Source organism: Diadema setosum, chromosome 16, assembly GCF_964275005.1.
Source record: "Diadema setosum chromosome 16, eeDiaSeto1, whole genome shotgun sequence".
Taxonomy (NCBI): Eukaryota; Metazoa; Echinodermata; class Echinoidea; order Diadematoida; family Diadematidae; genus Diadema; species Diadema setosum.
The window spans coordinates 26,897,214-26,914,846 of NC_092700.1; the positions used below are offsets into that span (position 1 = coordinate 26,897,214).

Below are 17,633 nucleotides of genomic sequence, written 5' to 3' on the forward strand. Positions count from 1 at the left end.
TTTGGTTTGACCTAGAAATGTTACATTGTACTGTTGTGTATTATTGTGCCATTTTCTCTTTAGTGGAGGCGATACACTCTGACCATTGGATAGGACATGAAGGGAGGTTCTGTGTGTGAGAGAGTAACAACTCATGCACATGAAAAAAAAAATCCCACTTCATTCATTCATCGCAAATAAAAGAGCAGGGTGCATAACCTGGTGACATGGTCGGCCTCACCTCCTCTCTCGGCCGATTAATTTATTCCCAACGGGAGGGCAATGTCAACGTGCAGATCCCTATTGAGATCTTCAAGCATACTAGGGTTCGTAATTGTGTGTTTGTCAATCCTCATGTTATTGCCCCTTAGAAACTGGGCAAAGTATGACTTCGAAACTTGTTGCATTTCTTGTCTTTTTTTTAAATTTCTTTTTTGTTTTGATTTGTTTTGTTTTGTTTTGTTTTGTTTGTTTTGTTTTTACAGACTGAAGTAGGCAGCATTTGGACCACAAGCTGCAGATGGCAGATGCCGAGGCGCCTCATGTGCAATTCCGGGACAAGGAGAATCTCCGTCCTGACTCGACTGAGAGGATATCACTCCTCAGCGACCAAAGCCACATAGACCCGTGAGGATCTTTCAGTGACTGTATTCCTGTTTCAGCTCATTCTATACATGTATGGGCCTTGTGGTCTTTTGTCAATACAGTTGACACACAGATCATGAAGACTTGCACAGCACCAATGTGTCTGTATGATGGTTCCCCCATCATAGGTAGTGAATCATGGGATTGTTGTTAAATGTTACTGTTTAGTATACAGCATACCATTAAAAGTGAATGCTTCAAAAGGGATGGAACTGACAGAACTGTTGATTAATTTTCTTGTCCTCATATGCCATTTAAAAAAGAAAGAAATTGTATACATGAAAGTGAATTTGGCTTTCATGATTTAAGATTAAGGGACTTTTCATTTGCACAAGCAAAGCAATTGAAAATGCAACATTACTGGCCATAATGATGGTGCACCTGTGCACAATCCCCTTGTAACCTTTTGTGCAGAAAAACAATTTTCAAGACAATATTGCGACAACCACAGACATCGCCAATATGAAAACCTCTTACCAGCAACAAAGTGGTGAACATTTTTCTGTGAATAGTGCACTCGTCTTTTGATTAATGTTTCGACTGTTATTGATTACTTTAGGTAAGTGTTCCCACTCTACTGCCGGCATTTCATCAAACTGCCTGAAGACTGAATATAGAATTTTTGACCCCTTGCTGCTTTGCTGCAATGTGCAAATGTGCAATGTGCATGCAGGTGTACAATGACAAAGTCATGTCCACTTGAACATACGATTGCATTTCTCGAGTAGGTGTGACACCACTTCATTGTCTCATTTTTTCTCTTTCTTACAGTTTCAGATAGTTATAAATTGATGTGCATTGATGTGCATTGATCTACAGAATGGCATGCCAGACTTCCAAACAGCATTTTTTTTTAGGGGTGGGGATTCATAGTAAAAAGACAAATAAATAGATTAAATGAAGCAAAAAAGGCCTTCATTCAACACAAACATCATATTATGGTCATCACAGATTGTGTACGTTCTTTGTCAGTTCTGGGACCATTACTTTTCACTTTAAAAGTTATGACTGAATTGTAACTTTGTAATTACATTAATTTGATTGATATCTACAAACTGTTTCAAATAATGGCTCTAAATTTCGGAATTATCTTCCTCTGTCAATACAGGTCCAAAGTGCGCAATGGTTTCCTGTACGTGACGACACTGATTGTGCTGCAGGGGTCCCTCGTGATGGGCTTAGCTATTGGCTACACGTCCCCAGCCCAGCCAAAGATGTCTGGCTTCATGACAGACTCGCAGTACACCTGGTTTGGGGTATGAAAAGAAAATGAAAATGTTCCAAGTAAATTTTTTTTTTCAGCTCTTTCAGTTTCTTTCAGTCTTGTCAGCAGAGCTTTTTGTGTACAATGTGAGTGGCAGTAAATGACTGTGGTCCTGGAGGGTCAAAGATGTACATGTCCCATTCCCACCCTACTCCTACAGAGCTGATTGCTCAAAACTGTAGCGATAGGAAAGAGTTGAAGTCCATTGTAATAAGTTAAGCATAAAGCTACTACCAAGCATGTTGAACATTACAAAGAAGAGATATCTTTGATTTGTTTTTGTTTGTTTGCATTTTATGCCTCTGCCATGAAGTGTCGCCGGAGGCATTCTTTTTTTCATTCTGTAATTGCTACCTGTAGCAGGTAGATGTACAGCGTAGGACAGATAACAATTTCTGAGAGCATGTATCAAAGGTATACATTGCATTGAAAGTATGCATTTAATGGTATAGGATGTCCACTCCATGAGCTATCCCTTTGTTAACACACTTGTTTTGTGGCCAAAAGAAGCTACACTTGTAAGTGTTGTGCAAACATGATAGTTGTCTTAAGTAAAATGCATTTTTTTTTTTGTCGAAATTCTTCAAATTTTTAGACTGACATCATATGTAGTGTTATTGGAATCAGATAGAGTCAGTGGTAATGTCAATGGAATGCTAGCATTGTCATTTGTGTATCAAAGATCATATGAAACTGTAAAGCTGTTTGCGACTTCACATCATCATTTTTATTTTCTTTCCCCCTCGTTGGTACAACAGTCTCTGCTGAATGTAGGGGCTATCATTGGGGGACCTCTGGCTGGGTACCTGCTGCAGGTTGCCGGCCGTAAAGTGACCATCATGGCCAGCTGCGTGCCCTTCGTGGCCGGCTGGGTCCTCATTGGCACCTCGGAGATCATCATGTGTCTCTACGCAGGGCGTGTCCTGACTGGCGTAGGGGCGGGCATGATATCTCTGGCAGTACCGGTGAGGCTCATATCAGTTCCTATGAGTGCCTGTTTTTTGTTGTTTCTTCTTTTTTTTTTAAGGGAAATTCCTTTCTTTTCTTATGTTGTTTTTTATGAAAGTGTAACAATCAGGAAAAAGATTGGAGACAATTTTTGGAAAAAAAAAAATCAGACACCTAGAACAAGATGTGTGTGATCTAGCTGATGCACCTGTACATGCACAGAAATTCACCATATTTTTGTCCATACCCTCTTCAGTGGCTAAGTTTTGTCTGTACCCAGATATATGAGGAAATGAAAGATGTGTTCAAAAAATGTGATGAGATCAGTATCTATCATGACAATGTATTTAGGCCCCTGAAAAATTTGTACAAAGGTTGCAAAATCATTCACATCTACACATGACACAATCTGCAAAGTTTCTTTATAAAATGCAGGCAGTATTGTGAACTATGGAATGTATTCATTGTGTTTGAAAAGGGTTGTAAGTAGAAATGATAGCCATACAACATATATAAAGCATTATTTTGATATCCTCTCTAATCACCAGAACTACATCTCTGAAGTGGCGACGCCCAACCTTCGCGGCTTTCTCGGTTCCAGCTTCCAAGTTTCTGTCACAGTGGGAATTCTCCTCGTCTATTGCATTGGTAAGCATGCTTGTTTATCCACTATTTTCTTACTTTTTTGGTTAATTAATATTTTTTGTCTGTGTGTTTTATTTTGCAAGTAGAGCAATGCTCCGAGTTTAAATGCTTTGTGTTACAAAATGGTGACCTGGATCTAGTCAAATGATTGGCTGTGAGCCAAAATAAACAAACAAACAAACAAATTTACTTTTCACTGGGGATACAACAGTAAGTATACTTTGATGCAAACAATTCGATTTTACTGATTCGAATTTTCACAGCGGTTGTTTCTACCCCTAACTCATATTTTAGAACTATTCTAAAGCACTAATGCTGGGTTTTTGTTTTATGTGCAAATGGTAAATTATGCCTTTAAGCTGCAAGCCTCACTGGTGATTTACACAGACTCTGGTATCCCCTCCCCCAGGTATCCCGCTGACCTACTACTGGCTGGCTCTGACTGGAGGAGCCATGGCTGTTCTCCTCGCCATGACATCCACCATCATCCCAGAGACGCCCCGCTTCCTCCTCATCAGACACCTGCGGGCTGAGGCCAGCTATGTCCTGCGCAAGCTGAGGGGCCCCTTCATCGACGTTGATGTTGAGTGTCGAGAGATAGAAGATGCTCTCGACAATTCAGACGTGAGTGCAGTGACAATTGTCTCTCCATCATCTGCATGGGCGGAATTTATACCCCCTTCCCTGAAAGCCCAAAAGGAGGTTGCTATGTTGGAAGTTTTGGTTTGAGAGAATTTTTTTTTTTCAATGGATCTGTAATATAGATATGCTGCTCTCATCAACAAGATGTAAATTGTATGTGCGAGAAGAAGAATTCTGTGGAGTTCTACCATATAGGCATCATTGTTCATCTACATATTTGTGACCGGCGACAACAGTTTCAGGCAAAAGTCAGGAATTTAGAAAATTCATTTTTTCATTGAATCACCTTGCCCATTTCCTAAGCTTTACATTGATATAAAGCACTTGTATTCTCCGGTACTGTAAGTGGTCATATAAAGCGAAATATAATGCACTTTTTGATTTGTTAGCCTGACAAAATTGCGAGAAAACGCGCTTTGAAGATTCCCCTCATGCTCGAAGACAATGCCCAGCGGCGATGCGAGGTGAAAATCACCCATCCATACGATGGTGCCAATCGAGATTAAGCTCCGCCTCTAGCAACCACAGCGGCTTCTGATTGGCTCAATGAGAGAGTCAAATTTCCCGGCTACCTTCCTCGAAACTCAGTGTATGGAGCCGAATGCACAATGCGTTTCGCTCGGGTGTGTTTACCAGGACGTCTTTCAAGATGGCGGATACGATAATTACAAGCTGCTGGTTACGTGTGTATGGTGCAGGTATTATTCAATGGCATCCACACACTGTGCCTGTGTGTATACGTCACGGGAGCGAGTAGCACATTCGTATCCACATCTTTACAAATTACGCTTTTATAGCGCCGTTGATTTGTCTTGTAAATTTCATCATTGGGACCCTTTCGAAGGCAGAAAGATGAAAAGGGTCATGCTTCCTGTATCTTTTTTTTTTAAAGCTGTACATGTGTTACCTATGATTGTGTGGTAAACAAGCGAGCAAACAAACAAACAAACAAACACGACTTTACTTAGTTTGGTGCAATTTTGACGTTTATGACAGTGTATTATTTGAATACTGGTCATTTATGACCACACCTTTTCTCCTTTCTGCTATCTTTTTGAGTCAACCTGCTGTCATATTTACTGCAGGCACAATTAACAAGTCAGTTTCAGATCGTATGCTGCACGATATGTGTGGCAATTTGCCACTCTGATATGCTTTAAATCATGTTCCCTATTGTATCTATTTTCACGTTAAGTGAGTGCTGCCTAGTGTTGCTGTTCACTTTTGTTTCACTTCCGTTGTCGGACATTGCGGTAGAAAAGTTCAGATAGAAAGCCAAACGAAGAGCTTACACTAAAGACCGAGCGTACTGGTATCTATTGTAGCAACAACAATGGAGCGTGCATGTGTGGACAAAGCATTTCCGACACGCTGCCAGGCGTATCTCCGAAAGCCGAACTATGTAAATGTGTGCGACGCATCAGCCAATCGCACGTGAGATGCCGCTCCGTAGCAACACTGGGCATAGTGGCGCGGCGTTCGAAAGAAGATCGAAACTGACGAGTGCGATCCAACATAGGGTGTTTAACATTTCATTTTCGGTAGGAAAAACTTAGTGTTATGCTGTGAAATTTAATGTAGATGTAGAAAACATATCAAAGATTCAAATTCTGCAAAAACCCAAAATGGACAAAAATAATGGTCTAAATCTTTCTACCCCGCCTAGGAGGGATTTTGCTCTTGCGACTTTTACCTGAAACCGTTGTCGTGGGTCACATTTTTCTCTTTCAGTAAAATTTTTCCTATGTTCCTCTTAATTTGTTACGTTTTGAATTTTTTTTTTTTCTCAGGATAAATTTTCATGGAGTGAGTTTTCGCAGCCAGCACTCTACAAGCCCCTCTTCATATCCTTGGTGCTGATGTTCGTCCAGCAGTTCAGTGGCATCAATGCCGTCATGTTCTACACGGTCAGTATCTTCGAGACGGCGGCGCCTTCAATGAACCCCAACGTTGCCACAGTGATCGTGGGCGGAGTCCAGGTGCTGTTCACGTGCGTGGCTGCGGTGCTCATGGATCGCATGGGGCGCAAACGGCTGCTGATTATTGGCGGTAAGCTTGCCAAGATGTCATCAGTCAGTCAGAGAGAGTTGGCCTCTATGGAAAGTTTTTTCCCATCCAGTCTGAGATACCATATTTACTTGTATGTATGTGGTTTGATGCTGTATCTTTTTAATGACACTCTATTATTTTTCACTGTAAGGATGTCATTTTTTTCATTTCATTTTATCTATTCATTGTCCATGAAATGGAAAATCGTCATGAATCAAGTGTCATACATAATTGAACCCACATTCCAAAATAGAACACAACACACATTTCATTAATTCATAATACACTCAGGTGGAGTGTAAATTTCTGTGTTATATAAGCACTTGGTTGTATGCTGTAGAATAAAGCCCGCCACACTCTGTGCAATCAGACCAGTCGTACGACTTTAAGACCAGAAGTATGACGTCACCAGCCTTGCCAGTTTCTAATCCTGCATCTGGGTCTCAGTACCAGTCAGAGAGATTTGAACATGTCAAATTTTCATAACAGGTCATGGACTTTTAGCCAATCGCGATACAGTATAATTCAAGCGCACACAATGCCCACTGCATGCGCTTATATACTCTTTGTTACCATGTACTGAAGCCAGAACGATCATAAGCCAGCTGTGATTCTGGTCGTATACTCAGTATTATGCGGCATCAAGTCATTCGACTGGTCGTATGATCGTGTAGTGTGCGGCAGACTTTAGATATGCTGCAAGTATATAATGTGAAATCTCTAGCTTAGATTTCTTGCATTACCACCTGGTACATATTGTGTGGAAATTTTATGATCTGTTATGAAGAACGGTGTTCTGGCATAAGCATTTACTCTGTGTTTCATTCATTCATGTTTTGTTTGTTTGGCATTTTGTTGGTTGTTTTTTTTTGTCCTTAATAGCAATTGGCATGGCAGTCAGTGCAACAACATTTGGACTCTACTATGAGCTGACAGATATTTATCCAGGTATGTCTACCACTTTTATTTTTAGAAAGATATGAAAGTAAAGAATTCTGTCTCCCTGCGACAGTTCCACTACATGATCTATGTGTTGTGATCATTGTACATTGCAATGATATTACAAATGCGCCATCACAGCTATGGCCAGTCGGTGATAATTTGTGACCCGCTACAACAAAAGGATCCTAAAGTCGCTGACGGCTGAGCCGAGAAAATCGAGTGTGAAGTCACATCATCAAAATTGGTCAAAACAATTGGATTGCTGTATTCGGCATAATTTTGTAGTCTAATGTTTTGTCTATCATCTGCCGAAATTTTGAAGCTAAATGATCAAAGAAAAGGCAAGAAATCAGTGTTTTTCTGGTCCATGATTTTCTGACTTTCAACGTAACAGCAACGTGTCCGAAGATTTGGATTTAGCGCTGCAGCTAGACTCCGCCTTAAGCAACGAGGGAATGATCTTATTGGTCAGTGCGTGGCATCCTGATTGCTGATTGGTCGTGCGTAGACCGCTGGTGCTAAGCTTGAATGAATATCGCAGAGGTCGCTAGGAGCATACCTTCTATTGTCAAGCGGTGAAAACTGTCTCACCTCCCCTCGATCATGATAGCGTCGGAAGGAAAACTTTTAAGGCGTTTTTCTCAAAACTCTGATTTCCGCAACCACATGACATACGCTAATAAAATCATCGATATCTCCGCAACCAAGTACTTTTATGAGTTGTGCTATGTTAGAAATTAAAGTAGAAAAGTAAGGGAATAATATCTTGGCATTTTCAGAAAATTGTCCTCCCCTGACTTTCGGATCCTTTTGTTGTAGCGGGTCACATTTTTTCTTTTCATCCAGCAGTGACTGCACAGAAACTTTAAAAAAATTCATGACTTTTGAAAAGATTGTCCAATTTTCCTCAAACTTTCACAAATGTGTCCCGTTGATATTGCTGCATTCAATCCACACATGTATACTGTATACATTATCATTTTCGGGTACAGATATTTTTGCGAATTAGGAGGTCATAGACATTTCTGCAAGATGTTGTTTTTGCGATTGACACCGACGCTAATGTAAATGCACTATCATACAAGGGCATCAAGACATTTTCGGGTGATGTTAAATTCACGATCCAACTATGATTCGTGAAATTCACAAAAATTAAATCCTCATGAAAATAACAGCTTATACAGTATTAAGGAGAACTTATATCCCTTAAATGCCTGAGCATGTACGTACCCTGGTATGCAAAAGGTTCAAATGTTGACCCTATGCCTTTGGTTTTACCCCTGATTTAACCTCAGAGCGGGCACACGATTTCAGCCCAATATCGCTGGTCAGCATCGTCGTCTACATCATCTCCTTCTCCCTGGCCTGGGGTCCCATCCCATGGCTCATCATGTCCGAGATCTTTCCGTCCAAGGCCAAGGGGGCGGCCAGCGGCATCGCCACCGCCTTCAACTGGACATGTTCCTTTATCATCACCAAAGAGTTCCAGGATATGCAAGTAAGTGCATACTGTCAAACCAGATATTTTTGTGTCTCCATGAAAATTTCACAATTTTGCGAGGTATCAAGATCCCAAGTGTAAGATTCAAGTCAAAGTGATTGTCTACACAAAGCATCGAATGCATGCGATGATTCGCAAAAGTATCATGATGCGAAAAAGGGCCGTCAGCTCAAGTATTCCAAAGTTGGATCACCCTCAAAGGAGGACAGACGCCGCTTTTGGATTGTATAATGGCTATATTATTCAATCTGCAATCAAAACAAAGATGCAAAAAAATACATTAGCATTCAAGCATTCAGATGAGTACATCATTTGTTGACAATGTATTATCTTATTAAATGAGTCACTGTTTAACCAATCAATGAGTGACTGTTTCATAACTTTCAGAGTGAGACCGGTATGAGATTGTGCCATATCAAAATATTAACCAGAAATTTACATCGTCAATGCATCACAATAAATTCATTTATGCCTTATATGCATCTCTTTTATATCAAAACAATGAGAGGCTCATTAATATTCATAAGTCTTTCAAAAACTCGATTAAACACCTAGAGCTTCTTTCTAACGAAGGTGTTCAGATTCACAAAATAACCTTGCTTAACCAAAGTCTCATTCCTTGAATCATTTTTACTTGAGACTTCTGATACGCTATGTATATCAATCATAGCTTTAGGATTTTGTTACAAATTAAATTCACTTGCTTTATCATGCAATTTCCAATCTCAAAATTAGCCTGCAATCTTCATATTTGCTTTAAGAATAATTGTCAGGCAGTTTGATGCATTAATTAAACCAAAAAACAAAGTGCTATGACCAGATAACTTGCTACACAGAGCCCTGGTACTATGCGAGCTCTTTACCACAAGCGTACCAAATCGAATAACACAGCATAACACTGCTTAATCTACTAACCATGATTGAACATTTTCACGGAAATGTGTATGAAATATTGCTCTAATTTTCACTCAAAATTGAGACTTCTTGTCCAAGTAAAATAACTAATTTCAGCATGCAATTTTGCACCACTTTAACCGAAACCAAATTTCTTTGTTTGAAGGCCACTTTCAAATCTCATGGTGCCAAAATTTCACCTCATGACAGTGACCTACTTCTAGTAAGCAACATTTCATCCATTTGTAAAGTTCATTCATATTTGTCAACTTAAACTAATATATTATTATCACACTTCCCATGTAGCATATTATGGACTACGCGTTTATAGCTTCATATACACATTTTCTGAACATGAATGTACATTATACACAATTACATGTATGTACATTGTAGGCACACATGTGTACATGTGCTTATTTCATTTCATTTCTGTTAACCGGAGGGCCAAACCCCAAAAAGTCGCTTACTTAACGAGTGAGTTGCACTCTCTCTACAAACTAAGTAGACCATGCTTATTTTCAAGTTTTTATTGTAACAAACAACATTCCACTGGTCTACCTCAAAAAATTTGTTGCGAAAGCCTCCAAATCCAAGATGGCGTCAAAGATGGCCGCCATATTTAATGAATTTGTTGTTTGAGAGATAAAATTTGATTGAAACATCAGACTTCAACAAATTTGATGTCATATGAAAGAGAATAAAATTTTCTACAAGTTGATACCATTTTTGTGGGTTATTGTGATAACTGGATTGAGATTTTAAGGAAAAACACTCATTTTTTGATATTTTTCTGAAAAAAGGAAAATCATGAAAATGCTTGATTCAGCATAAATCAGAGAAAAACTGAAGGATTATCTTGAAACGTTTCAAGAATTTTGTTTGACATATAATTAATATTTGGAGAAAATTAGGGGTCAGTACCATTTTCGGTTCAGGATTTATAATGTCTCAAACTTGAAAACTCACTATGTAAAAATGGCCACTTTAGTTGTGACAAGACCTTGTTGGTCGTAAAAAAAGTCTGTGCGCGCCAAGACTACTACACGCACCACTGGCACTGGCCTCGTAGCAGTGCTAGTGGTGCGTGTAGCAGTCTTGGCAAACGCAGACTTTTTCTTTGACAAACAAGGGTTTGTGCCTGCAAACTAACTTTTCATACCAAGTGGTACTGTAGCTCAGGTGACGCTGATTGCTATTGTTTCAAAGTAGATTGTTTTGAAGCAGATGAGATGAAGCAAAAAATATCTTTCAAATAGAGGTAGAAGCTTGAAACAATAACCTTGCTATAGAAAGTTTAAAACAAAATTTGGATCAATCACTCAAAAAATTCAAAATTGCAGGCCATCAAACCTGACATAGTGTATTGCGCCAAAGTAAATGTATCAATTCGTTTTTGATACAATTTTGTCTGTCTTGCTGTCTATTTATATGGTTTTTTATATATTCTGAACATTTTAATGGTATTTCAAACCATCTTAGGTTTTTATGGAGACTTTTTCAGAATGCACCATGAATATTTCTCTAAAAAGTAAAAAAAAAAAAAATTAAAAATGTTTATGAAAACCATGCAGAAATTAACATCTTTCCCATAATATAATCAATATTTCGAGAAAATTAGGGGTCAGTATTGTATTTGCTTCAGGAGTTATAATGTCTAAAACTTGAAATCCAATTTTACATAATATATTTTTGCACGCATTTGTTCCCAAAGACGTCACAGAGGGTCAAATCCAAGATCGTGCTTACTTTTCGAGTTCCACTCTCTCTATAAACAAGACCATACATAATATTAAGTGTACTAAGCAATGTTCCGTAAGTACACCTCAGTAGATTTGTTGCAAAAACCTCCAAAGTACAGATGCGGTCCAATAGGGCCGCCATTTTTATTGAATTTAACATTTCAAACATAAAATTTGATAGAGACATTGGATTGCCACAAATTTGATGTCATATGAAGGAGAACAAAACTTCCTAAAAGTTGATACCACTTTAGCTGTGTATTGTGATAAATTGGGGGGGGGGGTGTTGTTTGCTTCTCTTTTTTGGGGGGATACATATTTTTATATTGTTTTGAAAAAAGGAAGAAATGTAAAAATGCATGATTTAATATTTATCAAAGAAGAACTGAAGAATTGTTTTGAAACCTGTGATTGAGATTGAGATTTACTGAGATTGAGACATAATTCATATTTCTGGAATTATAGGCAATATCATACACTCTTGACAAGTTAACATCTAAAACTTGAAAAAATTATATTTATGCATTATAAATTTTGCATACAATGTGTTTACATGGTCACATGTAATATTGTTATGGTCTAGTGACTTGCAAGTACCTGCAACTAACTTTTCATGCCAAGTGGTAGGTGACGCTGGTCGCTATTACTGTAGCATTTCATCATAGTAGATTGTTCTGAGGCAGATAAGATTGAACAGAAAGTATTTTCCAAAAAGAGATAGGAGCTTGGAATTTGGCACAAATTTTGCCAATGTGTAATATTTAGCGATAAAAATAGTATCCACACAAAATTCAAGATGGCGGTAATTAATCGAAGTTGTCGTTCAAGGCATTATTTACCATTAGTGCACATAAAACAAAAACCCAACTTAATTCCTAAAACTAGTTCTAAACTGTGAGTTAGGGATAGAACAACTAATGTACAAACTTAACCCTATTCTAACTGGGCTATTTGAGACCAAGTTTTTACTGGGGGGGGGGGGTCAATTTGACCCCCCCTTCAGATCTCGGCCGCCGATCGCGCGATCGCCGCAAAATTTTGCCTGAACATAGAGCCGGATGTCAACTACAAGATTACATGTTCATACAATAGAAAAATTTTGATTTCATATTTTTTAATAAATTAATTATGCAAATTAACACATGAAATCATATTTTCACCTATTAACTCCATCAAAAAGACTGAAGGATTATTAAATTTTTGTGTCAGGGTTCCTCAAGACACATCAAACAATTTTCTAGTAAAAAAATAGCGCAATCAAAATCATTTTCTTTTGTTTTTTATTGTTTTGTGAATTTCTTATGTATTTTATTGTTTTTTCGATCTTTTGTTTTCTATTGTTTTTTTGCCAAAATTTGTTGGAGGCACTTTTTCAAGCTTATCTACGTTAGAATTGATTTATTTCAATGGTTAAAAGTTGAAATAATCTAATTTATATCAATTAAACAAAAAAACAGAGTTTACATTGGATTTGCACACGAAATCATGAATTTGAGCGTTTTTCGGGTTGACATGCATATGCAAAACATTGCATAACTTCAGAACGGAGTACCCGGACGTCGCAAATTTGGTCTCAAAATATGCGGGAGACTCGAATGAAAAAAGTCACGAAGCGACGCGGCAAAATCTTTGCGCGTTGCGGAATCATGGCGCGAAACGTCGAGGGGGGGGTCAATTTGACCCCCCCCCCCCAGTTAGAATAGGGTTAAATCAGTATAATTAATGCTAAATATTGTTAGATATACTAAATAGATCTGATAAGAATGTCTTTTTATATACTAAATTGTTAACAGTTATCATGGTCATGGTTTCTTGAAAAGAAATGGTGTTATCTCCGTATGTTTTAGGCTTTATTATAATTTTCTTTACATGGTATAATGTTTTGTGATACAACTAACCTGCACATATAAATCGAATGTGATATCTCTCCCAATGGTAAACAATACCTTTAGTGTGTTGCGTGAAAGTAAAATCTCAACTTATAACTTATAATTTGATATATTTTGTTCAATCTTCTTATATTGCTGTCTATTACATGTTTCTATACATCTGAACGATATTGTACTAGTGTAAACCATATTGAGGGTCTTTTTTCTTGGGGGGGTGGGTGGAGCTCATTCCAGTGTTTGGGTAAGGCCCAATCTTTGATAAAAAAAGAAATGCTTCTGTATCAAAGATATGCTTTTTTACTTGTATGTTACTCTGCTGTTGTAGAAACGTGAATGATGATGGTATTATGTGTAATAATGACAGTCTGATCCGCAGATGTCCTTGAAAGCCCTGCTGATCCGAACCCCCCCCCCCCCCCAAAAAAAAAAAAAAAAAAAATCTGACATGGCGGCAATGTCTCAACTTTGCTCTTAAATGTGTTGTGCGAAATTACTTTTTCAGTATATTGTTCGAATAAAATTTTCCAAATTGATTATTCGTGCTGTATATTCACATTTACAAATAAGCATGCTGAAACTGTATTTACTGTTATCAGATTTTTCTTACATTGTTTTTAGGCTGATTTCATGTGGGTTATAGTGTCACAATAAGTTGATCTGAACTTATGCCATTGGTAGATGCTTTCCCATAATATAGATATCAGGATCACTCGAGAGTGAAATGTTCATTTTCATTCATTTCAGAGTGACCTCGGGATCACTCGAAGAGTGACGAGTGATCCCTATAAAAGGCAGGGCTCGACACTAACGGTGGTCCGGTGGCCCAGGGCCACCACAAACCGTTACGCACGTCGGGCCACCAAAATGTCAGAAATGAAGAATTTGGTGGCCTGATCGGGCCAACGAAAAAGGTCGGATATTTGCCTTTGGGCCACCAAAAATAAAAGTTAGTGTGGGGCGCTGCCTAAGGTCACTCTACAATGAGTGAAAATGAACATTTTCACTCAAAAGTCACTCCACTTTCACTCTAAATTCACCGTTTTCTGTTATTCACTCCTCAAATCAAAAGTAAAAACTTCCACTCGATTTGTTTTTTCTTTTTCGGAGAGTAGAATATCACTGTTAAAACTGTGTCCATAAAAACCTAAGACGGTTTAAGATAGCGCAACAGACAAAATTGTATCAAAATCGAAATGATACATTTAATTTGGCGCAATGCACTATGTTAACTTTGATGGCTGTCATCTTGATTTTTTTTTTGAGCGGTTGATCTAAATTCTGTCTTAAACTATCTATAACAAGATTGGTGCCAAGTTTCAAGCTACTACCTCTATTTGAATTTTTTTGGGGGGCTTCATCTCATCTGCTTCAGAACAATCTACTTTGAAATAACAGTGATCAGTATCACCTGAGCTACCACTTGGTATGAATAGTTAGTTTGCAGGTACAAACCCTAGTTTGTCAAAGAAAAGGTCTGCATTTGCCAAGACTACTACACGCACCACTGGCACTGCTACGAGCGCCAGTGCCAGTGGTGCGTGTAGTAGTCTTGGTGCGCACAGACTTTTTTTTACGACCAACAAGGTCTTGTCACAACTAAAGTGGCCATTTTTACATAGTGAGTTTTCAAGTTTGAGACATTATAAATCCTGAACCGAAAATGGTACTGACCCCTAGTTTTCTCCAAATATTAATTATATGTCAAACAAAATTCTTGAAACGTTTCAAGATAATCCTTCAGTTTTTCTCTGATTTATGCTGAATCAAGCATTTTCATGATTTTCCTTTTTTCAGAAAAATATCAAAAAATGAGTGTTTTTTCCTTAAAATCTCAATCCAGTTATCACAATAACCCACAAAAATGGTATCAACTTGTAGAAAATTTTATTCTCTTTCATATGACATCAAATTTGTTGAAGTCTGATGTTTCAATCAAATTTTATCTTTCAAACAACAAATTCATTAAATATGGCGGCCATCTTTGACGCCATCTTGGATTTGGAGGCTTTCGCAACAAATTTTTTGAGGTAGACCAGTGGAATGTTGTTTGTTACAATAAAAACTTGAAAATAAGCATGGTCTACTTAGTTTGTAGAGAGAGTGCAACTCGACCTCTGTTTTTAGCGTTTGGCCCGCCGGTTATGTGCAATACTTTGTGTCCCTGTGCTTAATTGCAACTTTGCTTGGTTTAAATCTTCCTTTTGAAAGGACATCAAGGTCAAATTCTGACCGTAAGATGGCAAGCAAAAACAAACCGCAATTAGCCTATGACAAGCAAGCGTAGGCGATACGCAAGGCCACGTCCGGATTCCAAGCACACACGAATACCAGGTACTTAATTCACAATTTACTGTGCGAACAAAAGTTAATCTGTATACTGCCACACAAAGTTTTGCATCGAAATTTACAGCTTTTGTTTTAACTGTACATATCGACACTTCATTGATAATATGTTTAATATTTCATGATTTGAACTCACTCTTTGGGCGGCGTTAAACTCGGCCGGAAACACACATTTTGGAGCGTATAGTCCCCCCTGGACAACGGACTTCCGACTCAGTTCAGAACATCATGGCTTCTGAGAAAAAACTGACGCTATGGCCGGTGTCTTTAATCGATCTGAGCAAAACTTAAAATTTCTCAGCAACCCTTGTTTCAATGAAACAAAAGTTATGTGCTAGGAATGTTTTTGGTTCGACAGTATTAGGCAAAAAAAAAAAAAATGTTTTGTTTGCCCTTCGCGACAGACCGAAAATCACGGAAATTTCTGGTCATTTTTGTTTTTGTTTTTGTTTTTTGTTTTGTTTTTTGCTCTTTCAAGTTTATTTTTTTTCCACAAATTTCATCTTCTGCAAATTTGTGAAAGGTTTTAAACCCAAAATTATCCATTTTAAGCTAAAGAAAGAATGAAAAAAAAAAAGGCTAAATATGTTTTTAATCTCATTGACCTGTCGTAATCGTGTTCGGGCCGCGCAGGGCCGCAAGCTACGTTTTATAGCATGCATTGCATGCTAGCTACCTTTTTGGCTCACGTGCATAAGTAGTGCGCTAGCTAGCTGCAACCAGCAGTCCCATAGGCATAACGTAATGGGGCTGCGGACTGTAGCATTCAGGATCATGACAGGGTAGTATCGCGGACAAATATCAACTTAAAATTGAAAAATTTCTTCAATTTGAGGACTTACCAGTGAAGCTGAAGTATTGACAACGAGTTTCGTGCAACGTTTGGTTCTGCCAATAGTCCCTTTCTGTTCGAATTGATGACTTAATGTGACTCGGTCGAGAGGAGCCTGGGAGAGCTACACTGAATTGACGGCCAGCGCATGCGCACACAGACATCTTATCCAGTCAATGGATTTGAAATTTGTGTGCATGTGAAGTGTGCGCATGCGCTGGCCGTCAATTCAGTGTAGCTCTCCCAGGCTCCTCTCGACGGAGTCACATTACATCACCAATTCGAACAGAAAGGGAATATTGGCAGAACCAAATGTTGCACGAAACCTGTTGTCAATACTTCAGCTTCACTGGTAAGTCTTCAATTTGAAGAAAAATTTCGATTTTAAGTTGATATTTGTCCGCAATACTACCCTGTCATGATCCTGAATGCCACAGTCCGCAGCCCCATTACGCTATGCGTATGGGGCTGCTGGTCGCAGTTATGCACTAGCTAGCTAGCTACCGTACCGGCCGCTGCGCAGCGCAGCGCGACTGCCAAGATGGCTACTTTTGCAGCATCCGTTACCAGCTGTCATGGCACCAAAACTGTTTGGAGTTCAGTTGCCAGCATCTCACTAGAAAGTAAAATTTTGGAGCTGTTTGCAAAATTTAACAAAAGGGGTCATTTACTGTAACCGCAGTACAAAGCCGTTTCAAAACAGCTCTGCGTTTATCTTGCTTCTGTGACATATACCCCCCCCCCAAAAAAAATGTATATATATCGAAAATATATAATTCCTTTTAAGAAGCACAGTACAAAAGGATTCATATGTGTAATTGAAGAGGAGACAGTTTATTCATAAAGAAGATTTAGGTTCTGAGTATAGCTACTGGCGATAGGGAAATGAACTGTAAGAAGCTGTGGTATTTAGGCATAGCGCCCTCTGTAGTTCTTGTAACAGTTATTGACCTCCGACACTGTTATGAATGGATACAATTAAGTTGTGAACGACTTGATTTCCATTTTGTTGCGGCGGACAAGTCGAGTACGCGCACTGGTTTATTGTGTGTGCGTGATTTCCCAGTCAGACCCCGCCCATTCTTTTTATTTGCATACAGAAGCTTTTCCAGCGTAAGACATCTCTTACGCAGTAAACACGCAGTAGTGATTGGAATTATGAATGGAAAGTCACTCCCGAGACACTCATTTACATACTATAGTAGTGGGTGTGTCCACATTATTTTGACCGGCAAATACGAATTGAGGTACCAGTAGCAGTGAACACGTACCCACCTATGTGCGCAACTCCCGGACAGAGCGTGCGCGGTGCCATCTT

The 17,633-nt window shown here is 38.7% G+C and overlaps 1 protein-coding gene across 1 annotated transcript in view; it reads left to right on the top strand.

Moving 5' to 3' along the window:
- The first annotated feature begins 499 nt into the window (after positions 1 to 499).
- The window catches only part of LOC140239763 (solute carrier family 2, facilitated glucose transporter member 8-like), a 31,629-nt gene continuing 14,495 nt past the window's right edge, over positions 500 to 17,633 (top strand). The window contains exons 1-8 of the mRNA XM_072319583.1: positions 500 to 606; positions 1,733 to 1,880; positions 2,647 to 2,853; positions 3,385 to 3,484; positions 3,891 to 4,105; positions 5,914 to 6,172; positions 7,055 to 7,120; positions 8,410 to 8,612. Coding sequence (XP_072175684.1) covers positions 500 to 606; positions 1,733 to 1,880; positions 2,647 to 2,853; positions 3,385 to 3,484; positions 3,891 to 4,105; positions 5,914 to 6,172; positions 7,055 to 7,120; positions 8,410 to 8,612 — 1,305 coding nt within the window. The remainder of the gene's footprint in view (positions 607 to 1,732; positions 1,881 to 2,646; positions 2,854 to 3,384; positions 3,485 to 3,890; positions 4,106 to 5,913; positions 6,173 to 7,054; positions 7,121 to 8,409; positions 8,613 to 17,633) is intronic.